The 26,067-nt window shown below is 35.6% G+C and overlaps 1 protein-coding gene across 6 annotated transcripts in view; it reads right to left on the bottom strand.

Annotated features, from left to right (window-relative positions):
* Window positions 1-26,067, bottom strand: part of XRCC4 (X-ray repair cross complementing 4) — a 269,572-nt gene that overhangs the window by 243,330 nt on the left and 175 nt on the right. For 5 of the 6 annotated variants that reach the window (XM_044266115.1, XM_044266114.1, XM_044266116.1 and 2 more), the window contains exons 2-3: window positions 13,506-13,654; window positions 6,774-6,949 (exon numbers count right to left, since the gene is read on the bottom strand). In XM_044266115.1, coding sequence (XP_044122050.1) covers window positions 6,774-6,949; window positions 13,506-13,644 — 315 coding nt within the window. In that variant the 5' untranslated portion in view covers window positions 13,645-13,654. The remainder of the gene's footprint in view (window positions 1-6,773; window positions 6,950-13,505; window positions 13,655-26,067) is intronic. The other variant, XM_044266117.1, reaches the window with a different exon arrangement.

Genomic DNA, 26,067 nt, shown 5'->3' on the forward strand with positions numbered 1-26,067 from the left:
GCAGCATCTCTAAGGATGCCAGTAGCAGCTGCTAATTGTGACAATCAAAAATGTCTCCATGTCTCTGGTAGAGCAAAATCTCCCCCTGTTGAGACCAATGACCTCAATAAATGGAGAGAGCGATCTTGTTCACCCATAGAAGACTCAATATTGTTTAGATGTCAAGTCTATAAATACAAGCACTCCCAATCAAGATTTCAAGAAAGTTAATGGTAGAAATCGGCGAACCGACTGTAAATCTCACAAGAAAATTTGAAGTATACAAAAAATACAAAACAACTTTGAAAAAGAACAAAGTTGAAGGACTTATACTACCTGATTTCAGATTTTCTTATAAATCTAAGTATTCAAAACAGTTTGGGGATGGCACAAAGATAAATAGCCGCTTTACTCATAGGAGCCCACAACTGGCAACCACCCACATATCCATCAAAAAGTGAATGTGGTCTATCAGCACAATAGAATACTAGTCAGCAAAGAAAAGAAAATGAATTGCTGATACACAACACATAATGATGACGTTCAAAAATTTTATACTACGTAAAGTCACATGTGAGAGTACATACTGTATGGTTCCATTTATATGAAATTCTAAAACACGCAAAGCTAATCTATAGTGACAGAGAACAGTTCAGTGGTTGCTCAGGGCCTGGAGGTTGGCAGGGTTGGGGAAGAACAGGGGGTAGATGGGGACTGACTGAAAAGAGGCATGAGGAACTGTCTAGGGTGATGAAAACTGTGTTTTTAAACACAGAGTACATTTTATCATATACACATTACACACTACAACTCAACAAATTAAAAAAAGAAAAATGTTTTGGGACAGAGGCCTAGATTCTACCCTAACTTAAGACCTCTGCTTTCCTTAAGAATTTGCTTAGGCCTTCAGCATCTGTTTCCTCACACAGAAACAATGACAATGCCAAGTCCACAGGGTGAAGTGAAAGTACACGTTAAGATTAACTGAGAAGGGACGCCTGGGTGGCGCAGTTGGTTGGACGACTGCCTTCGGCTCAGGGCGTGATCCTGGAGTCCCGGGATCGAGTCCCACATCGGGCTCCCAGCTCCATGGGGAGTCTGCTTCGCTCTCTGACCTTCTCCTCGCTCATGCTCTCTCTCACTGTCTCTCTCTCTCAAATAAATAAATAAAATCTTTAAAAAAAAAAAAAAAAGATTAACTGAGAAGTAAAAGCAAATACTAATATTATTAACACTCAAAAGTCCTTCTAGAGCATGATTTTTACATGTTATTTTCCACTTCTGTCTTTAAGTTGTTACTTTCCTGCACTATCCTGGAGTAACTGAAAAAACTAAAATACAATCACTTTGAGATGTTCTTTTAAAAGAAGAAAACATTTTAAATCAAAGCTGAGCAATATGAAGCAAGAAAAAGCAAAAGTTCCCAAAGATTAAAAGTATAGCTAAAAATTAATAATTTTCTTAAAGTAAAAATTCTAATGTCTTTTCTATGGCTTAACTAGAGAAGATCTACTTTGAGCAGAATTTCTGTGCCACATATATTACTGGTTTAGTTCCCACATTCCAAAGAGGTCAGGAAATTATAAAGTGTTTAATATAAAAATGACAGATGTATACTAAATATTTCTATTACAGAAACAAAGAATACTATTTTTTTTCCAGGCATTCAAACAACCCATACTCCAACAAACCTGAAAGCCATTACTATCTTTGACAAAGTCTTTCACAGAGCATCACAATAAATGCTTGAATTCTGATATTTCATCTGGAAATGCCCATTTGAATTCAAAGTCCCCAAACCACAGGAACACATGGTAATAATAAAGGATTTTGGACTAGTGTTTTTACAAACAACTTTGGCTGCTTTTAGCTAACTTATTTTACCTCATTTTTATACATCTGAAAATGAAAATTAAATTACTGTAGGAAAGTTGTTTGAACTTGGAATGCATTTTTTTACTTAAAAAGTTACAATATACAGCAAGACACAAACTAGCCTGTTCTCACTGTATGTTGCAACATTTTTGGAACTAAAATATGACTGGAACAATTATTTGTAAGGAAAATACTACAGACATACCCCTGTAACAATAAAATGAACCCTTCTAAATGAGGCTTCAATCTCTCTTAAATGTTAACATGCAGGGATTGCTAGTTGTCCTTCAATATCCCTCCTTCCCATTTTACACAGTAGTGGAAATTTCTGGGCATAGGACACAGCTAAAGATTCCCTTGCAGCTAGGTGAAGCTTTGTGACTTAGTTCTGGACAATGTGATGTAAGCATCATGGCCTTAAAGAAAATGGACATGCTCTTTATTTTCTCCTTAACTCAGTCCTGTTGCCTAAAAGGTAAACATACAGTAAAGCTAGAGCAGCCTTCTTGGACCATGAGATAAAAACTGCCTATTAAAAATGGCGAAGCAACGTGATTAGAGAAGCCTAGGTCTCCAACATCATAAAGCCATCATACTACCCCAAGACTGCTTATTTGGATTTTTAAATCGGAAAAGATTAAGCCTCCCTGGTACTTAGCTTGTCAAATTTTCAGCCTAAACAGCATCCTAGTTTCTGATGGTGGGCAAGGGAGACAAAGGAAAAGGAAATAAAAATAGACTTTACTTAATTCTAAAAGAGACCTGTAGCCAATTCTCACGTGCGTGTGTATGTGTGTGTGCGTGTATCATGTTTATTTGTTCTTCAAACTTCATGGCTTTCCTTCATTAGGGCTGTTTTTAGAAATATAAAACTAACATATTAGATGACCTAGGAAATCACTTTAAAACTTGACAGATGAGAAAACACAGGTACAAGCAAGCAAATAATGAGCCCAAGGTTATTTCTATCGAAAATTAGGTGTTTTTATTTTGTGGTTCATAAATATTTGTTTTTCTGAAGAAACAGATAAAGTTATAAAAGCAAAAAAGGATAACATTATTAAGATGTGTTGTTTGCATGACAAAGAATATACTGCAAAATCAGTATGACCTGTGAATGGCACAGAAAAAGCAGTGACACAAAGTATATGAATAATCTTCTGAATAGGGCTACCACTCACAGTAGAGACATGTTTCTCCATGCTTGCACTAGAGTATGTTTTCATCTAAAATGATCTACTGTCAACTGAAGGGCACTGGTAATGGGTCAGGAAGGGTCCCAAAGGTTTGTCCCATATGGAGAAAGTAAGTTAATGTCTTGTTGGTCATTCAACACTTATTCCAATGGGAATTAAGCTAAAATTAAAATAAAAACAAAAACAAAAAGCAAAACAACAACAACAAAAAAAAACTATGTAATCCGTAAGGAAAAATTAGAGTGTAAATGGAATTTGGGGTGTTATGAGTTCAAAAGCAATCTCATGAAAAATATGCACATGCTCCCTCCAAAAAATGTGTTACATATACCTTAAATATTTCATTGCTTTGGACTGACTATTCTTTCACTCTAATAAAACATAAGATAATATTTTTAAAAACTCAGGTCTTTTAAGATTTTATTTATTAAAAAAAAAAAAAGATTTTATTTATTTATTTGACAGACACAGATCACAAGTAGGCAGAGTGGCAGGCAGAGAGAGAGAGAGAGGGGGAAGCAGGCTCCCCACCAAGCAGGGAGTCCAATGTGGGGCTTGATCCCAGGATCCTGAGCCCAAGGCAGAGGCTTTAATCCACTGAGCCACCCAGGTGCCCCCAGATACTCAGGTCTTTTTGAGTATAAAAATCAGTAGTTACTTCCTTTAAAGAATGTTTTTTTTAAGTAAGCACTATGCCCAATATGGGGCTTGAATTCACAACCCCAGATCAAGACTCAACATACTCAGCAAGCAGATGTCTCTAAAAAAAAAAAAAAAAAGTTTTTTTAAAAAAGGAACATTTTATATAAATTTCAAGTAAATCTCATATGACTTGAATACTCAAAATGTTCAAATTACGCAGTGATCTCCAACACAAAATTAAAAACATAAAATTTCTGGAACTGGTGGCAACAAATGCTGAAAAGCCATGATTCTGAGAGTCTGAATCTGGTAGTAAATGTACTTAGGGCTCATGGAATACTTTTTGCCATGAGAAAGTAACCTAATGTCAACAAACAACAGAATTCACTACAACTTTCTGAATTGCATCTATGTTCATTCTTTTCTTTTTTTCTAAGTATAAGAGGTCATTTTTGGCAACAATCAGATGTCTGTGTCATAAAGGAAAGGATTGCAAATTCCTTTTAAATTTTTAGGTCATCCAAAGCACTATAAACCTTAAAAAGTATTCTTCCATGTTTCCAATTGTGTGCATATTTTTGCCAGCAGATGAATTTACAAGATATTGTCACTCTGAAATTCAATTTGCATAAGCACATCCTGAAGCACTGGAAGATTCCCACGGCAGTTTGGCCAAATGAATTTGTGATTTTCATCTGCATCCATAAAGCTTCAAATACCCAAAAATATCCAAGTAAGTCCGGTCATGAATAAACTCGTCCAACTGTTCTGAGTAGCATTTCTTTCTCTCATAAGCATTTTAATAGATGATAAATAAGGAGGCAGCTACCTAAACTGCAGTGTAGTGCTCTAAGACATATCCTTTAAGGAACCAACGCACTTCTGCATTACTGGGAATCTCCTATTCTGTTTCTATTTTTTTTTTTTTTAAAGATTTTTATTTATTTATTTGACACAGAGAGATCACAAGTAGAGAAGCAGGCAGAGAGAGAGGAAAGGAAGCAGGCTCCCCGCTGAGCAGAGAGGCCGATGTGGGACTCGATCCCAGCACCCTGAGATCATGACCTGAGCCGAAGGCAGCGGCTTAACCCACTGAGCCACCCAGGCGCCCCTTTTTTTTTTTTTTTAAGATTTTATTTATTCATTTGACAGACAGAGACCACAATTAGGCAGAGAGGCAGTCAGAGAGAGGAAGAAGCAGGCTCCCTGCTGAGCAGAGAGCCTGATGTGGGGCTCCATCCCATGACCCAAGCCGAAGGCAGATGCTTTAACCCACTGAGCCACCCAGGTGCCCCTGTTCCCACTTCTTAAGAAAACCCGTTGAGTAGGTTCATGGTTCATGGTTCTGACTCGGTGAATTTGATTCTGTTCAGGGTGGTAAGCAAGTATCTTTCAGGATAACTGTCAAAGTTCTTAATGCTGATTCATGCCAAGCCAATTGTAAAACATGTAGGTCATGAATATTTAAAGTTCTTTCTTCACAAAAGTAGCAAAGTCAGATGTACTGCCAAGCACAGTAAGTACTCCGTCCAACTCCGATGCAGCAAACCCCCTAATGTTAGTCATTTCATACAACTGTTTGTTGAATGGGAAATGGTATAACTCCCAATTTGACAATGATCTGCTTCAAAATATTAGAAGAAACACTCAGCAGTTTTAGAGTACATAACATCCTCCAATTGTGCTTCTGCCATAGGAAAGAACGTTTTGTAATAAATAACCAAATTTCAGCAGCCCCTTCAAACTTTTGTTAACCCATTCTAAATTATCATTTTAAGGACCCCACATAGTGAAACTTATATAAATTGGCAGGTAAATGGAAAAACTATGTATCTTCTAAAAAGAAATAATTACTGAAGCCAGACTCTGTGTATTATCCTCTATAAGTTAACATACATTTCAAAATAATGATTCCATCTGTTGCTTTACATGTTTCTCCATTTGGTGAAATCCCTTTAATCATTCTGAATTAAAGAGTCGTTTTCAAGGAATTGTTTAAACTCAATTTAGTTCCAGCACAAATTGTCAATAACTGTCTCTACCCTTAATGTGCTTAAGATTTCCCTCGCTTTCTTCTACTAAAGACCTTATATCAGAATATAAACCACTGGCAAAAGCAAATAATTCAATCTCTAATTATCCCATAAACTTGGGTAAAATATATAAACAGTACATTTTGATAACTATTTTTGATATATAAACCACCTACCTTGATCTGAATTGGCATAAGAACTAAACAAGACAAGTAGCAGATATCCTTGTCTGTAAAGCATGCAAGCCTTCAAAAGTCTGGGGTGAATGTTATTTCTCTTTTAGTATTTCTAAGTTTGATATATAAATAAAACACCTTAATTCCTGATGATATGTCTTCCTACACTTACCTGTCTTATTTTGTAATTGTGAATACATTCTAGTAGAGAATGAGTTATAATTATTAAATATTCAATGGTAAATATATATATATATATATATATTCAATGGTAAATATATTCCCTTCTTTCTTTTTTTATAAAGGTTTCTTTTTTTTTTAAGATTTTATTTATTTATTTGACAGACAGAGATCACAAGCAGGCAGAGAGGCAGGCAGAGAGAGAGAGGAGGAAGCAGGCTCCCTGCCAAGCAGAGAGCCCAATGCGGGACTCGATCAGAGCACACTGAGATCATGACCTGAGCCGAAGGCAGAGGCTAAACCCACTGAGCCACCCAGGCACCCTATTCCCTTCTTTCTTAAAAGCAGTATTTCCTAAAACTTAATACAATAAACCCTGTCTCAATGGTCTAAAGTTTCTGACCCCACTTGGCACAATCGCTCATTCATATAATTATCTTTTATAATACTTATTTTTAAGGCATTAAAAACTAAATACATTTTCTAATAGGTACTTTTCACAATTAATTAGTATGAAGCATTTAATGACTGTAATGTTGAATGAAGAAGCATTCTTCCAACTTGAAAACCAAGTACTTTTTACACTTCTATTTCCCAGGTATCCTGGGAATAATAAGCTAGTTACTTAGATAATTCCTCAATAAGTGCTCTGCCATTTTACCATTTACGATATTACGGAAAGTTTTACTTACTGAAACATCTTTCAGGTTTTTCTCAAAGGAGAAATGACAAGACTCTCTAGAAAAATCGAATTTGTATGCATCAGTTGGTCTTCCTCCTGATACCAACGCTTTTCTCAGTTCATCAACATATTTCTCTTTTTCCAATGCCATGTCATCGGCTTCTTGGGAAATCTCTGACTCAGAAACTATGGGAAACATTAATAAGAAGTTTTGAAATGAAAAATAAATTTCTAAACATGAGTACACACTTATTTACCTGTCACTACTAATTTAACACTTACATAACAGAAATTTAAAAAAAGGTAAAACCAATCCCCATACCACAAATTTTTAAGCCAAATTATACCTCTTAACTGAGCTAGAAATTTTTGAGAAACACATTAATTTAGTCTCAAATCTCATCTGAAAAACATTAGACTCCTTGCATTTTTCTTCTCTGTTCTCTGATGAAATACATGCATTGTAAATTACTAGAAAAACTACCATCCTATATGCCTTCTCCTAGGTCAAAACCAGGTAAGTTATTTCTTATAATGATTAATAAATTCAGTATTTTATAACATCTTTCTTCTTTACCTCAGTTATTAATGAGATTAAGTAGTCTATAATCTACCTCTCACTCACATGGGATGAGTCAAATTAAAGTAAAAATGGAGTTCATTCTTCTCATCTCATTATGTGCCAAAAAGTAGAAAAGGTGGATGAAGGTAGGGGATGAGGAACGAAAAAGAAGGGAATTAATATTTATTGAGTGTAGCCTGTTAGACACACATTACATTACAGATCCAGCTTCCAGTTCTCTCATCTAGCTATGCTGAAAGCTGATGCTTTACTCATCTACAGAGATTTTTACTTCAGCAATTACATTCTCAATTCTAGATAGATATTCTCTTTCTTTATCATAATATCCTGTTCTTGACACACCCTTCCTTTAAATATTTGAAGGCTTTAAACATATTTAAGATCTCTTTCAGATCAGTCTTTATGCATGGTTCCTGGACTATTAATTCCATTTCTACTGCTGACACCTTCTCATTCTGTTTTTACCCTTTCGTGCTTTGCAATGTTTGAACAAGATTTTCCTCTAGCCAGAGTATAATCTGCTCTGGGCAATAGAGGTGGCCTTGAATCAAGATTACTAGTTTACCTTTGTTGGAGCTGCTACAGGTTTCAACAGCTCTGGACCAGTTTTGAAAGTTAATTTCTTAACTTGGTTTTTACACTGGAAGCAAAGAGTTCATCCTTAAATCCCCCGTCCTTCATCCATACATAACACAGATTTTGGATTCTGATTTTTGTCCAGACTTTTATCTACTCATAGCTCTTAGTGACAAGTTTGACTCTATGCTGCATCTTCAAACCAAAGACTAGTCTTTTGTTTTTGTTTTGTCTTGTTTTTTTAAGATGATTTCATTAACAAGATACCTTTCCGTTTCCTTTTTTTTTTTTTAATTATATTTATTTGAGAGAGAGAAAGAATGCAAACAAGCAGGGGGGAGGGCAGAGGGAGAGGCAGGCTCCCCACTGAGGAGGAGCCTGATGCAGGACTCGATCCCAGGACCGCAAGATCATGACCCGAGCTGAAGGCAGACGCTTAATGACTGAGCTACCCAGGCGTCCCCGTTTCCTTTCTTAACATTGGGAGCTCAGTTCCAGTTCCTTAAGAGGCCTGCCGTCTCAACATTCCACTCCACTTAGGTGGTGGATATTCAGATATTCCAGTTCAGATATTCCATGAACCTAAACTTAAGCTTTAGCTCCCATTAACCACTTTGATTTTCAGATACCTTTTCACAGATGGCACCTGGAGGGTTCCCTTTCTTACATCCCAAAACTGCAATGGGTCTGTTTGCTTATAAAATTACAAGATTTAGTCTAACATTTGTTTGGAATGCATGCGTGTGGTTGGGTGGTGTTCTGTGTCAATTCAGGCTAGTACAATGATGAAAGACTCCTGTGGTTCTATACTTTTATACTTAAAGGTTACATTATCTATTTTATTCCTTGTAACACTGAAAGATGCTTCAATGATAAAACTGATACTCAGATCAAGTAATGGTCTACAGTCACAGAATAGATTAAGTGGTCAAACTGGGATTCATACTTATGGTCTCTTGGTTGTTTGGTTTTGTGGTGAGGCAGAGAGGGGACACTGGAAAAACTATTTCCTTCCATGGTATTAAAAAACACAATAGGACATACAACAGAAATTAATGAAAGCTTGACGAAAAAAAACCTAAAATATAACACAGATTTTCATACCTTTGGTCTGTATTTTATCAAGTACGTCTGGAAGCCCCATGATAGGCAAAGAGGAAGAGAATTTTGAAACATATCCATATATTTTTCATTATCACTTTTGGTCATTTCTGATAGTGAAATATGAATCTCAAAACAGATGTCAAAAAAAGGCACGAACAAAAACTTTTATATTCTTTATCTGATTTTACAGCTTCTAAAAATCCTTTCACATATTTTGTCTCTCTCTGAAGCAGATGCATATTTAAGATGATCACCACTATCAAATCTATTTATCAAATCTAGTGACCTTTCAGTTACCCTAATAGCTCTTCTGGGGGAAAAAAAAAAGATAGAGAAATAAAAATAAGAAGACTAATGCTTCCTAGTTAAGGAATAATTTCATATTTTGTGTTGGGTAACTCTGAAGAGTTATAAATACTGAAGAAGAGAAAATATTTCCCAGAGAACAGGAAATAAATCTGTGGAAACCATCTTTAATGTAACTACAAAAAACACAAAAGAGGGCGCCTGGGTTGGCTCAGTCAGTTAAGCATCTGCCTTCAGCTCAGGTCATGATCCTGGGGTCCTGGAATCGAGGCCCAAATTATGCTCCCTGCTCAGTGGGGAGCCTGCTTCTCCCTATTTCTGCTGCTCACACTCTCTCCCTCTAGCTCTCCTTCTCAAATAAATAAATAAAATCTTAAAAAAAAAAGAAAGAAAGGATACCTATTAATAAAACATCCAGTGAAAAGCATTCTAAATTTCAATAAAATGAAAAGATACATATCTGAAAATATTTCATAGCATCTATCGTTTTAATTCACTTACTTAAAACAATGCTTATTCAGTATCTACTATGTTCCAAGTACTATTCTAGGCACCAAGGATACAAAAGTTTAAAAGACAGAAATTCCAGCCTCATGCGGCCTAATTCAAGTGCTGACATCTTAGATATTCTCTTACATTATACCATCTGTGAATGCTGTTCTATTATTATGGAATATTTCATTTTTAAGAGAAAAAAATATGAAAGAAAATTTTCTATTTATACTTCCCTTTAAAAACTGTGAGAAAAAAATTAAAGAAAAAAATTCACTTGAATATTCCATTAATAGTAAATGTGAAATTTTGACTGCATATTCAGAACTTAAATTCTGGAAAAACAACTCGGTCACTGGTTTTGAATTTTGTGCTAAGAACATCTGGAAGAAGCACAGCTGTAAGCACTCACTGCTCCAAAAACTCTGGTGACCAGAAATAAAAGCCATGGAAATAATAAAATTCAGCAAGGATACAGCTGAACCACATAATAATAGCATAAAAAGTAAGCAGGCCAACATGACCAAAAACCAAGGAATTATTCTCAGATACATTGGATCCAAGAAAGCATCATTTTAACACTATTTGTGGGTAGATGAAGATGTAAATAATGAAAGATTTTTTCTTTTGAATCTTTATGGATAATGAACTGTGCATAACCTAAGTTTGTGTTGGTGCTTTAATGACAGCCTTCACATCCTATTACAGATCTTGTTGGTATCACATCACAGACCTACTTCACTGCATTTATTAAAAATCCTTTTGCCCCTGTACTCTGACACATAATCTCCATATAGGACACCAAATATCAATGGTTAGAACAAATATAAATGAATATAATTACTTGATAATAAATGTATTAGTAGGGGTGCCTGGGTGGCTCAGTGGGTTAAGCCTCTGCCTTCGGCTCAGGTCATGATCCCGGGGTCCTGGGATTGAACCCCGCATCAGGCTCTCTGCTCAGCGGGGAGCCTGCTTCCTCCTCTCTCTCTGTCTGCTTCTCTGCCTATTTGTAATCTCCATCTATCAAATAAATAAATAAAATCTTTAATAAATGAATAAATAAATGTATTAATAAAGTTTACTTTTCAGTGAACTACTCCAGAGATGGTAAGTTTCTTAGTGCTGATATATTTATAAAGTTCACATAATAGTCATCAATCATTAACCTACTTTGTGACTTAACTGTGCAATACAACCCTCTATAATGTTGAAGTGATGATAAACCACATGATAATTAGACCTCAAAACACTCATTAGATAAAACATTACTAATGGAAAAGAAATCAGTGAATTTAGTGTGTGGGAGATTAAAAGAAACCCCACATCCTTTTAATTTTACTCAAATGAAAAGAGAAAAAAAATTATCCAAATTGAAGGTTGCAGCAATCAAAAAGTTGTACAAAAAAACAGGATGAGGTATAGGAAGGAAATCCATTTTCATGTTTCAATTATGTAATTATTTCAATGTTCTTAATCATGTTATTGTCTATCTATAAAGTGCCAAGCCAAATCATATTCCTGTAATAAGTTTCAACTAACCATGGAAACAATGTTATATTATTTGGTTTGATACTTTGTCCCTGAAATTTATACAAGAAAATAGAAATGAATACTGAAAGATACATAAAACATTTGTGAGTTTCAAAACTTTAGTATCCTTGGAAATAAAACAACCATATATGGTGCACTGTAAAATTTTCTGTCTGAAAGCCTGGTTAGTAAGCAAACCAAATTTTAACAACACAACAAAGGATATGAAGTTTTCTATCACATTTTGCTCACATTATTCATTAGCTAAAGAACAAATGGCAAAGCATACTATATTTCTGATCAATGTCAATGATAAATAAATATGAAACTGGAGTTTTCATCAAAAATGCTAATTCTAAAATAAATGGTCCACTTTCTTTTTTCCCTAAAAAGTTCTATACATTTGAGGCATCCTTTTAAAGAATATCTATTGAACATGGAGGTCCCAGGCACTGGTCTAGGTACTTATAAAGAATGAATGACAGACAAATCAAATGCATTCCTTGCTCCTAATGAATCTAGTGAAACAATATTCATAATAATAATAATAATAATATTGAGAACAACTGCCAGCACATTATGACATACACAAATTGCTCCATAAATGTAAATTCAGCTTAAATTTCTGGTTAAATCAAGATTTAAAACTTAATCAGTGTATTCTTTTATCCCCAATCCTTAATGGGAAAAAAAATGCAAACAACATAGCATCTCAAGGTCATCTGTCTAATCATAACTCATTATACACAATAAGGCGTTTGTCAGTTGGGAACATCTAAGTTATAAATACAGTATTCCTTACATACAAGCAACCATTTCACCTAGGATCTGCCTCCTGGGCTCTTTGGTTGGAACTCCTCTTCTCTCCAGACAACTGGCATTAACCTACTGCCATTATCTTCAGCCGTGTGCACCCCCTCTCCAAAACAGAGCTATTGCCACCTGGGTATACTAGCATACATAGAATTAACCCAAAAAATCCTCTTCCACTCCTCCATGGTAACAACCAAGCAATGACTGATTTCTCCTATATAGAAGTTTACAGCTTAAATAAATGCCACGATAGGTACTGCAAACATTATCCTTGAAATTTCTCTGTTTTATTAATACTTAAACCAGCACTCCTTGCTCTCTGTCATAAAAGAAGAGTTTTTTTTTTTAAACCCTGCAAGTATAAGTTCAGTGTGACTGTACTGTGTAACAGAATTTGTAATATCCAAAAAACAAAATTTCACCATGTAATTTTAAAAGATGATATAATAATTATAGTAACAAGTTTTAGGGAAATACTTCAAAATTAATAGAACATATAAATGGCATGTAAAGTGACATGACAAAATTATTTTACCTAAAACATAAGTTACAACATAACTCTAGAAATGACTGTTGCGTAACTGTAGACAGTTTCTCAGATGTTTCAAAAAATGTTTTAGAAGAGCATGAAAACTTCACCACATGAACAAAACATAATTCTATATATTTTCACTTTACACCTGCCATGTTCCATAAATAATTTCTGGGCCATGAGGCTTTAAAAGAGTACTGGGAGAGACACAAAAGATTCAAAGTCTATTTCATGAAATAAAAGCCAATATCCCACATGAAGATTTGAAGCTTGGTTTACAAAATCTCTAAAACTGTTTTGTTTTTGTTACAAATGTAATACATGTTCACTAGAAAATAATTCAAACAATATAAGTGTCTGAAATAAAAAGAAAATCACCACCACCCCACTCCACCAAGCTAGCACCATCCCTTGGCCCAGCCAAACCACCTCCCTATGCCTCCCAGTATCCCCCTGGGGTCTTGGGGGGAAGAGGAAGAAAAAAAAAGAAGTGTATAAAGTACTATCTACGTTTTGTATAAAGAGGTCATTTAAAAACCCTGACCAGCCCAAGTATGAAGATTCAACTAGTAACCAGAATTTGCTGGGGCACATGCTTATTTCTCTATCCTATTCATTATAGAAATTGGCATTAAATATTATAAATCCACACATATATTAGAGAGCAGTAACAAGTACAGCAGTCATATAAATTTTACCCAGAATCTACTAAAGAAATACCTTAATTCTGAATTGTCATTGAGGACTAAAGAACAGCACATTATCAAAATTCTATTTTTAAAACAATTTGCTTTGAATATTACCTGTCCCGGTCCATGCTGACTGACCATCAGTAAGTGTAATAACAAAACCAGATCCTAATGTTCTCTCCCAAGCCACTTGTAGAAAATGAATTATATCAGGTTCAGAAGCAAGACAGATTCTGCTTACTTTTCTCTCCATTTCTGGTGACCTGTTATAAAAGAATTAAATTAATATTTTTGCAAGAAACTATCAAATAGTGATGCTTTGTATATTGGTCTCTCAGCTATACAAAGCACCAAGGAAATAAGTAAAACAAAACAAAACAAAACAAAAAAACACGTAATAGCTAGCCAACCACAAAACTCAGTAAATATAGTTCTATTCAATACTGATTTGTAATTTTTACAGATGAGAAAAACAGAGGTCCATAAATGGCAAATGAGCTGCCCAAGTTGAATGCTGAAAAAAAAAAAAAATTACTATATCCAACAATATGAAGAGTAAAGACTTTCTTACTGATCCCAATTTCATTTCTAATCATTCAAGGTTCTTCTTCTATGAATTCAAAAACCATTCTTCTGGTAATTTACTCTAGAACCTTGTCCAGACTGACCTTACTTACCAAACTGTGGTACGACATATACTTGGTTAAAAGCAAATAACTGTATTTTTTCTAAAACTGGAATACCCCTTGACCACGTGCACTTCATTAAGAGATGCTTAAGCTGTAGAAGCTAACATGCAAAACAAAAACCCTAAAAATTACAAACATGCAAAGAAAAAACATTACAAAAAGTCAAAGCCAGGAACAAAGCATAAACTTCCAAAGATGAAAAACTACAAAGAATTATTCTTTAATCACAAAGCATGAATCTCTTCCTAGATAATTCTGAAAAAGCTAAAAAAAAAAAAAAATTCTTTAATCTTTTATTTGGGAAGAAGAATATAAAATTGCTTCAACTTTTATGACCAGTATATATATATATATATATATATATATATATATACATGTATATATATATATATACATATTTATATACAGATATAGATATATAATATGCTATAAAAACCCAAAAGTAAATTAATTGGTACTTCACTGACAACTGAATAAGTTTTAACAAGAGCAAATTTTTAAATCAGTTTTAATTTGCTTTCTCAATTAAAAATTATTTTCATAAATAAAGCATATTATTTTTCTCAATTAACAGCTGAATATGAAAATAAAAACTGAATATGAAAAACTCACTTTGTCAGCTCCTCACACAACTGAATATGAAAATAAAAACAACTCACTTTGTCAGCTCTTCACAAAACAAAACTAACTTAATACAGATCTCTATCTTCTGGGAGTGGGAGGGATGCTTAATTATAGAATCCTAGAGCCATTCTACCTTAACAGTAAAAAGCACAAGGAAGCAGGGCAATTTCCAGAATTAAAAAAAAAAAAAAAAAATCTAAAATTAAGAGTATAAGATACCTCCAAATTGGTAAATTAACAATAATTCTAACTTCTACCTAGTGTACTCAGAAGACTGTTTATTATTCCTCCCACTAAAAGACTAAGCTTTAAAATAATCATACTTGTAGCCACACCAATTAAGTATGTTCATGTGTTAAAAATATGTAAATGTGTAGGTTTGACTACATCATCCACTAAAAAATGTAATTATTTCTACATATTTCATTTACTGAAAAACTTTTCCTACATTGAGGTCTTTTTTGCCTCAGTATGCTTACTTCTGAAATGTATTTTCCATTTGTGAATAAATTTCTTTTAAATCAATTAATCAAAATTAATCAAAACACTATTAAGTGTTAATGCAGTTTATTATCTACATGCTCTGTAATCCTTAAATTTGAAAATTACTGGAAAATGTGTATTACTATTTTTCCATGACACATAGAGATTTACATAATTCTAATAGGCCCCCAAACCCATGACTTCGGAGGGGGAGGTAATAGAAACTTCTTTTTTTTTTTTTTTTTTAAGATTTTATTTATTTATTTGACAGACAGAGATCACAAGTAGGCAGAGAGGCAGGCAGAGGGGGGCGGGGAGGCAGGCTCCCTGCTGAGCAGAGAGACCTATGTGGGGCTTGATCAGAGGACCCAGGGATCATGACCTGAGCCAGAAAGGCAGAGGCTTTAACCCACTAAGCCACCCAGGCTCCCCTAGAAACTACTTTTGAAGGCCACTTTTTGCCTCTCTAGAATTTATATACAAACACAAAGAGACACTTGCACAGGCCTTCCCTTCTTAAATATGTCTCAAGAAGCATGGCTATTGTTAGCAATTAATGTAGCTCTGTGGAAAGAAAACTCAGCGCTTAAAATTCCTCTAGAACAGCAATTGGTTTCACTGCTATTTTTCACCATATTTAAAACAAGTGACAAACTGCTAATTATACAAAGCAGTTTAAAATTCAATATTCCAGATGCTTCATTCTACTTTCACAATGACATAAAGGGCTTTAATTTCAGTAATGTTAAATAGACATTTAGGGGTCGGATTAGTTTTAACATCTTTGAATTATTTGTGTTTCAAGTATTTATTTCCCAGTTTTCTGATCAACTCTATGTACTCAGAGCTAAAATTAAATTGTTTTATTTTAAAGATGCCATTATTTCACTAAACTCAGATTTGAACCTTTGGATGCTACCTGTGAGTCATGTTTAAGCACTTAACATTAAGAGTCCAAATGTGACCACTCAGTATCTTAAAAATACTTTGTGCCTCAGTAGCCTCAGATGCTTTCTCTCTATCAACTGAGTTATAATTTCCTGATGATGTATTATTTGAATGACTTTGAATGAAATTCATTCTTCCACTTACTGAAGTCACCCCCTCATTAAATATCAAATACAAATGATCTAAGAACCAACCACAAAAATAGGAAAAAGGATGACTTGCCAGTCTTTCAAGAATCCTAAGAGCAAACCAATGATCTCTTTGCTTCCAGCAGCCCTGTAAATGGGAATAGTCGGCCATAGTTTTTCTGCCCCAAATACTGGAAGAAAGGGGTGCAATCCTCTTTAGAGGGACTGATTGATTAGGGCCATAAGAAAGCGTGTGTTTTGTTTTCTAAGGGCACTAAAGGTCGCACTAGAAGCACTAGAATCGGCACCTCTCTCAGCCAGAGCCAGAATCTAAGAGAAGCCTGCAGGTGGAAACAGTTGAGTCCCACCCCAATTTGTATTTCAGTAGCTTTATTGAGAGCTCAGAACAGTTGAGAATTGAGAAGCTTATCTTTAGTACTTTGTGTCTTTGATACTTGGCTTCCTTCTTAGAAGAGAAATAAGTTGTTGGCTGGTATGCAGTTGATGTGATCTACACTCTGAACAAATACCATTCACAGTTGCCTCTGAATAAACAAGTCGCTTTTTAAATTAGTTTACAAAGAATTTTGTATGCCCTTTTGGATGCTGATAAGGAGCAGTGCAGAAGCCAACTCTCTTAGGTCAGCTCAAGTTAGTGACAACACTATATCATTGATAACACCATTTTGAACTTGAGCTTCTTTTATTTTCCTTTATAGTAAGCTACGGCTTCTTTTCAAGCTTCTTGGCTGCAGGTGTTCAAACTTCTGCAGCTATGCCAAGGAGTTGTACTTACAGATCAGAAAGGACTAAATGCATGTTTCTAATGAAGCAATTAACTTAAGTGCCCCTTGTTCATAAAAGTAGGCTGATACCTAAAGTGAATTCAGATTAAAGATTAGCACACAGCACAGTTAAGCCTGTAATTAGATTCCTGATATTATTTTGTTAAACCTTACTTTAAAAAAAAAAAAGAAAAAAAATGTAAATTGTAAATTGAAGTATGGTGATTAATTTTTTTAAAGTTCTATCATATTATAAAAATTCAAGGGTCAGAACATATGGATTGCTACATAAAAGGTAAAGAAATTGTTATGCAACAACCACTGGGCTATTTACTTTTAATAAGACAAACATCACACAATTCAGAAAACTAAGTGCAAAGAAAATGACGATTTTCCTATTTGCTTAGTATTTTTTTAAAGCATTGGTTATTAATGTTTATATTCCCAGAATTCCCCCACTGAAAACTTTTTTTAAGTTAATAATTGATTCCTAGCCTTTTCATTATTTTTTTCCTATCATTTTCATTAACAGCATGTCAACTTGCTGGTTGGAGTTAGCTGACTAAAGGGTAAATAAAGTTTTTTTTTTCCCCCTTAAATGACCACCAAATCAACTTAACTTTAGATTTCCAAAGCGGGGGCGCCTGGGTGGCTGAGTGTGTTAAGCCACTGCCTTCGGCTCAGGTCATGATCCCAGGGTCCTGGGATCCAGCCCCGCATCGGGCTCTCTGCTCAGCAGGGAGCCTGCGTCCCTCTCTCTCTCTCTCTCTCTCTCTCTGCCTGCCTCTCTACTTGTGATCTCTCTCTGTCAAATAAATAAATAAATTCTTTAAAAAAATAAAATAAAATAAATTTCCAAAGCGATTAAGCAAAAATATCAAGCTAACTTTCTATAGAAGAAATGTTTTCTTGGCATTTGTATTTTCAAGTTCCAAGTATCTAGACTTTAAGGGTAAAGAATTTATAGTATTATTAAATACTTTTCTAATAATGTCAATATTGCCTCCATTCTATTAATTTAGAAATGAAAATAAGGTAACCAGCCGTCCAGGTTTCCCTGAGGTTTTCTTGGTTTCAACATTGCAAGTCCCATGTCCAGGAAACCTCCCAGACTCAGACAAACTAGGATGGATGGTCATCAAAAGTCAGAGTAAAATATAGTTAAGACAGTGGACATAATCTTGTTGAAAAACTTGTAAAATACAGCTAATGTCCAAGTTAGATGTCAAGTTAACAGTCTGATGCTTCAGGAATAAAGCATTAGAACTATAAAATTCGTCTAAAAATCAAAGCATCTTTGCCATGGTCATAGTCCCTTCTCAACTACCTCTTATGACTGTGGAATGCCAACTACTGCCATTCCAAATATCGTATAACTACTCATTTCCTCTACTTATCTTTTGCAAATACCATTAATAATCATTAGTTTCAGTGATTCATTTAAAGTTCACTTCCTCTTTCTTTTTTCATTACCCAATGAACTAAGTATTTTAAAACAATAAAATAACTTGACTAAATTTCCCACATAAAATCTAACACCTAGATCCAAAATGCCCTGAAAATTAGACCCCAAGTTCCAGGACTTCCTTTCTATTCATCAAATGGACACTCTTAATTACCAATAAACTTGGCAGAAAGGATGAGAGCATGCTTATCATTTTGGAAACTTTCTAAACTTTCACAAAAACACTTCATTCCTAATTGCAGTGTTTCCTGTGAGAATGACACTTAACAGAGCTGAAGAGATAATACCTGAAATACAGCATTAGCTAAACAACAGTCTTTCTTAATTAAGAATTTAGTAATTATGATTTGTAAGTTGTGAAATTTTGACACCTCTTTTGTATTTTAATTTCAGAAGAGTAAAATATCATCAGTTAGGTGTATATACAGTCTTTTCTACCTGAAAAATGTGCTCCTCAGAATGAAATGTAACTGAAAGCACTCGTATGAAAAAGAAACAGGACTTGTACTGTACTTTTTCCCCTACTCACAAACCCACCATTTACTGACAACTATACCCACTGATCTACCAATTTCTAATGGCAAACAGGATGAATGTTAAGATTGGGGTACAAAGAAGTTAATCCTGAAAAAAAAAAAAGAACCCTATAACATATCCTCGACTGGTGACATTACCTAATTCAGCCACTCAAAAATATTTAAGAAATATGAGAAACTGCCCATATTTAACAATGTTTAATCTGCCAAAAAATGGCAATTTCACATGGTTTGAAAGACATAAGTATAAACACCACACTCCAAACTGGATGAATAATTACTACTTATTTCCCATGCTGTAACTTTTTACTTTAAGTCATTTTCAACCACATCCCTGAACATATTTTGGACTCTAGTGGGAGGATGTTCCAAGATAAAAGCAAAAGATTCATGAGCTGATAATCGTGCTAGGTGATGGGTACACAGGAATCCATTATGTTCTCTCTACCTTTATATATGTTTGAAATTTTCTACAATAAAATGAATAAAAAGAAAATAGTTCCCTCAGCATTATTTGACCACCAAGCTGATTATATTATTATAGGGTACCTTTATAAAAAGAGACAAAGTCATCTATGAGAAATGTGTTCTTCAATATATAACTCAAATACATAATTAAACACCTTAAAACTTAGGAGCCTATTTGAGAAATACTGAGCTCAGTGTTGGCTCTTTGGTTAAATAGTCTCTATCTGATCATCACTACACCTGAAATACTGGTATGAGATGCACTGGGGACTGACACAGAGATGAGCACACAACTCAAGTTAGGACAACTAAGACCAGTAAAGCCTAATTCCAAGACTTAAGAATATAGAATCTTCTCTACTGGATTTGATGCTATAACACTGTGAGCTTGAAGCTGCTGGCAACAAAACCAACAGAGCAGAAAGTGAAACAGAGATGTGCACAGCAGTTCAGGTCTGATTCCAGCAAAACCAGAATCTAGATCTAACCATAGATGTTTTAGGTAGGAGGCCAAGAAGTTCCTTTCTGTTTAAGCTACTCTGTTTTAGGCTTTTGAATCAGTCAGACCTCAGTACGAAATCCTCACTATCATTCCGTGGTTGTGTGGACTTCAGAAAATTATTTAATTCTCTAAACCTCAATTACCTCACAGTACCTGCAATGTGTATATTCTGTTAGTGGCATGAGTACCAGACTTTGGGAAACACTACATTAAACTCATAGCATTCAACACCAAACAGGAAGTTTCACATTTTCAGCTTAATAATTTCGATTTTCAGCTCACTCTCATCAGTTCTAAAGCACATGACATTTGAAAGCACTGGGCAACTTTGTTATTGCTACATGATAAATAACTGGTAACAGGTGGTTCAAGAAGACAACTGGTGAACATTTTCCAAAAGGCCCTAATGATTCTGGGGGGGCGGGGGAAGAATTTTGAATTTTGTCTATTCAAAACAAAGTTTCAAGTCTTGGTTACATGGCAAAAAAAAATGCTTTCCAAGTTTTAAAATCATTAATTAATAAGTTTAATGTTTTCTCCTTAAAACTCAACAGCTTACCTCAAAATATTGGCAAATGTGCTCTAAAAGAGGGACCCAATCAATTTACATTTTAAAATTGTTTCTTTCTCTTCCATCTTTAATATATGCAAAAGAACACATTAAAAGTCTGTTATAAACCTCTAATACAATTCATTTTTTCACGTTTATAAGATATTTATAGAAACAAATGTAGCTCCTGGCAGAATATATGACCTCGACTATACTTTCCAACCATTTTTCTCAATATAAACTTAGAGGAGTGTGATGCAGTTAAACAATTAAGATTGCTATACAAAAGCCATCAGTCTCTGTTATTAGAAAAGAAAAGCAATGAGAGGACTAGTCCTGATACTCATGGTTAAAGCTCTTCAAGGACTGTTTTAGGACCATCATTCAAAGAATGCTCAGTTTAACCTTTCAGACGTCTGCAAAACAGATGTAAGACTGTTTGTATGGTTCCAGTGACTTGATATAAAAGCTTCAAATGTGTCTTTACTTTGCATGAAATGCTCTATTACAGTGATATCCATATGGGAATTAACAGTGGTAATCTGCGACATTCAACCAAACATATCAACTTTACTAGCCATTTAATCCACTCATTTTCTTCTGAGATACAACTATCAAACAATCAGACCAAATCTTATCACATTTAAACTTCAGGAACTTATTATGCTTTCTCTATTGCTAAATTCTCAGAGCATAAACTTTGGTTCCCAAAAGTAATATCCAAGTCTTGAGTTGAGCCAATTTTTATAAGAATAATATGTAGAATGATGAGGTTCATTACTAAACACAGGATTAAGGCAAGAGCTTTTTTATTCAGTTTATAGAATTTACAAAATTATAAATTGCAACCACGCTGTCATTTTTTTTAAAAACACATAAGCCCCCATATGGAACTATATTAGTGTACTATGTTATATAAGCATCCACCTATAAATTACCAAAGAACTGTCAATAAATTTTTTTAATTCAACTTTAAATGCTACAAAGTTTAGACAGATGTTATCCTACTTTCTCTCAGCAGCTGTTCATTGGACATGTTCCTTATTTATTGATATACTGTGTTCAATGCTAGGGTCACATTTCTTAAACAGGAACTTGGCAACTTCCAAATTCCATGGTAAATATTGACATATCTCAGCATGTCAATATTTATACTGTCAAGGCTTTGATGAGTCTCCTCAACAATGACTGCATCTTATTTCTTAGCAGCCGCTTGCTTCTGTTCCAGTTGAGCAAGGTCTTTCTTTATTCAACAGCATCTTCTCACACAAAGACCTGATTGACTTTCTTGCTTATTTCAACATTTTGGACCCTTTTACAGGGTTAGTAAAGTTCAAAGAAACAAGGCACAAATTTAGCAAGAGCTGCTTTTGATTACTTGATCCCAAGCCTAATCACCATTTTCAACCCCACTGCTGGGATTGAAAGCTGCTGAAGGCTTTTCAGAATTTATAGTCAGATTATTTTCTTTTCTGTTAGTCCTGAAGGCTATGCAACCTTATAAAAAGATTGGTTTATGGACTACGACAATGATGATAATATTCAGAGGACAGTTTAAATTCAAAATGTTTACCATGAAAGGTAGTTAGAAGTCTGGTTCATTATTTACAATTAAACAGTGTTTTTGTTTTGTTTTGTTTTTTTTAAAGATTTATTTATTTATTTATTTGACAGAGATCACAAGTAGGCAGAAAGGCAGGCAGAGAGAGAGAGGGGGAAGCAGGCTCCCTGCTGAGCAAAAAGTCCAATGTGGGGCTCGATCCCAGGACCCCAAGACCGTGACCCAAGCCCAAGGCAGAGAGGCTTCAACCCACTGAGCCACCCAGGCGCCCCTAAACAGTGTTTTAAATACAAAATCACCTAGGTTTTGTGCCAAGTGTCAGAAATTATGTTAACAAACTAATTATCTTTAACTCAACCTTAACAACAAATTTCCATATCACTGTGAGAAAAATCTTTGCAATATCTTGAAAATAGCCTGGGATTTCCCAACGGCACCCAATCAAAAGTTTAATTTAAAGCTATTAGCAGTACTGGCATCTACCAAAAGTCTGGATGCCTCATGAGCATTTCGGAATTCTAGCATGGCTTTTCTGCTTTGAGGCAACAGAAGTCTCAAGGGTGTTCTTCTAAAAAGAGCCCCATCTCATCAACATTAAAAACTGCTGACTATAATGACTATGATAACCCTCTGTTCATTTCAGCCAATGTCTTAGGAAAAAGAGCACAACTCATGTTCTCATCAGTGCTGGCAGCTTCACAAATGACAAGGAACAAACTGCCCTGGACTATAAAATGATTAACTACCTCCTACCTGTATAAAAATGATCCTTCTATTATTTTAAGGACAGCTACCTTTTTCCTAGAGAACAAGGTATAGCAAACAGACCACTGATTTTATACCCAAAAGAGTCAGCTTGAAATCAAAACTCTACTGCTTCATAGCTAAGTGACTTTGGTCATGCCATTAATGCATTAAAACATTTACGACTGCTTCCTACGTACTAGGCTTTGATATCCCCAGAATGAGTAAGACACATTTTGATCTCTCTAGTGAGATTAAAAACACCCTAAAATAATTATTGTACAAGCTTGTAAAGTGCAGAGGCGGGATGGTCTCTCCTCTCAAGAGTTCATGTAAGCCAGCCTAACATTTCAGGGAAGGCTTCCCTGAGTTATACCTGATATGAATCTTAAAAGGTAAAAAAGAAAGAGATAAGAAAAGGCACCCCATGCAGAAGACCCTGCATGAGCATAGGCTTGGAAGCAAGAAACAGCATAATACCTGGAAACCATAAACAATTCAATGTTTCACAATGACTGTAAATCAAGGATGAGTAAATTCAAATACCAAATCAAATTCATTCACTCAACCAAAACATGTGCACTTCTATGCATCAGACAGAGCTTTAGAATTTGGCATAAGGAAACAAAACAGGTAACAACTCTTTCCTTTGGAGACCAACAATGAAAAAAAACACATAATAAATATGTAAAATATATAGTATGGTGATAAGTGCTAGAGTCAAGGGAGAAGATAAGACAGGATAGAGAAAACTGGGAGTACAGAGGCCAGTGGGAGAAAGGGGATAGTTGCAAACCTGCAATTTTAAGTGGAGAGGTTGAGGTAGGCTTTATTGAAAATGTGATGTTTGAGCACATACATGAAGATCAGTTGTGAGGATGTCTGGGAAAAATCATCCCAAGCAGATGAAGCAGCCAGTGCAAAGGCCCTAAGGCAGAAGTGGGCTTAAGAAACAAGGAAGCTGGGGCGCCTGGGTGGCTCACTGGGTTAAGCCTTTGCCTTTGACTCAGGTCATAATCTCAGGGTCCTGGGATCGAGCCCCACATCGGGCTCTCTGCTCAGCCGGGAGCTTGCTTCCCCCCTTCTCTCTCTGCCTGCCTCTCTGCCTACTTGTGATCTCTATCCGTTAAATAAATAAATAAAACCGTTAAAAATAAATAAATAAAAATAAAAAGAAACAAGGAAGCCAATATGGCTAAGACAGAGTGAGGGGAGAGCATACGAAGGGCTGAAGTCAGGGAGGTAATAGGAAAACAGATCATGTAGAGCTTTGTAGGCCCATGACAAGTTGTTAGCTTTTACAATGAATCAAATGAGAAGTCATAAAATGGTTTTACGCAGAGAAGTAATGTTACATTTCTTCTAATAAACTTTTTATTTTGGAGTAATACTGAATTTACAGGAAAGTTGCAAAGATAACACAGAGTTCCCATAAACCATCTCACCCAGTTTCTTCTAGTATTAATGTCTGGAATTCAGAAAAGAGAGGGAACTAAGAATATGAATTTGGGAGCCTTCATACACAAGGTTATAGTTAAAGTCATTAAGACTCGATGATATAAAAAAAAGAAAGACTCGATGATATAATTAAAAAGAAGTGTAAAAAGAAGAAAAGAAGAGAAGCAAAGATTGAAGCCCTGGAACACTTAGCAATAAGAAATCAAGAAGAACAGAAGGAAGACAAAAGGAACCAATAAGGTAGAAGGAAAACCAAGAGTGTGATGTCCTAGAAATGAAGTGAAGAAAATACATCATGAAGAAGGAAGGGATTAACTATGTCAAAGTTTGCTGATAGTTCAAATACAAAAAAGACGGAATGATTAACAGCTGGAAACCACTGGTGACACTAAGAAGAGGTTTGGGGGGTATGGGTGGGACCAAAAGCCGTGCTGGAATGATCTCAAAAAAAGTACAGAAAAAGAGGAATGGGGATTTGGAATATAAAATCCTTAGAGAATTTTTGTTCAGAAGAGCAATAAATGAAGAAGTGAAGAAATGGAGAAGTGGAGAAAAGTTAACAGAAGCATTTCTTAAAGTTAAAAGAAACAACATGCAGGTCAAATGTGGGTCTTAATCTAAGAGCCACAGGGGAAAGAATATAAAAAAGAGGGGGGAGAAGAAGGACAAAGACAAACACTAGCACCCAAAGAGCCTTAAACTGCTGGTGGCTATTTGGGGATTCGAGAAAACAAGCAGCTACGTAAAACCATTATCTTTTAATATATGTGCCCATCAGTTAATTTTTTTTTTTAAGATTTTTATTTATTTATTTATTTGATAGACAGAGAGAGATCACATGTAGGCAGAGAGGCAGGCAGAGAGAGGGGGGGGGAAGCAGGCTCCCCGCCGAGCAGAGAGCCCGATGCGGGGCTCGATCCCAGGATCCTGGGATCATGACCTGGGCAGAAGGCAGAGGCTTAAACCACTGAGCCACCCAGGCGCCCCCCCATCAGTGAATTTTTAAAAAAGAAATCCTGCAAAAGGAAACCATTATCAACACCAGATATAAAGTAAAAAGAGAGGAAGGGGGATGAGGGAGGCTGACTACTGGTAAAAAGGCAGTATCATTTTAATTCGAAAACCATATATTGGGTTCCCAAGAACTATGCGAACTGAATACATCAAAACTCTTGTTTCCCCATTTGGGTTATGCAAAGACAAAAACGGGTGGAAAATAAAGCTTCACCTAATGGGATTATCCAAACTAAAAGAAGCTAAATACTACTACTGATTAAAAGAGAAAGTTGGCATGCGATTCCTCTCCGTGATGGGACACTTCTCTAGAATACCGGTGCAACCTCTAAACTCAGGAAAGGCCAGTTTCCTTCCATTTATTACTACACCAAGTTTCTTACTCCAAAGGGCCTAGTCTTCTTCAGGCTCCAGGTGAAACCAACGGGCAGTTTACAAAGAGCGAGGGATTGGGAGACAGGTAAGGCCAGCGTCCCAAGTGTCCCACAGCCTACTCAACACAACCCTCCGGATTCAAATGCCTTCCGACTTCCACAACCGACACAAGGGCACTGCAAAGGCGCTCTGCATTCTACAGAATCCCTCGGGTGCAAAGGGAGAAGCCGAACGGTGGGCGTAGCAGGTGCACCCCCTGCGCCTACGTTTAGATAACCCAGGCGTCCCCGAGAGTGCATCAACGGAAGGTCCAGGAGCTTACACAATGAGGGGGCTCCGAGCTGGG

The sequence above is a fragment of the Neovison vison genome, chromosome 1, assembly GCF_020171115.1.
Source record: "Neovison vison isolate M4711 chromosome 1, ASM_NN_V1, whole genome shotgun sequence".
NCBI lineage: Eukaryota > Metazoa > Chordata > Mammalia > Carnivora > Mustelidae > Neogale > Neogale vison.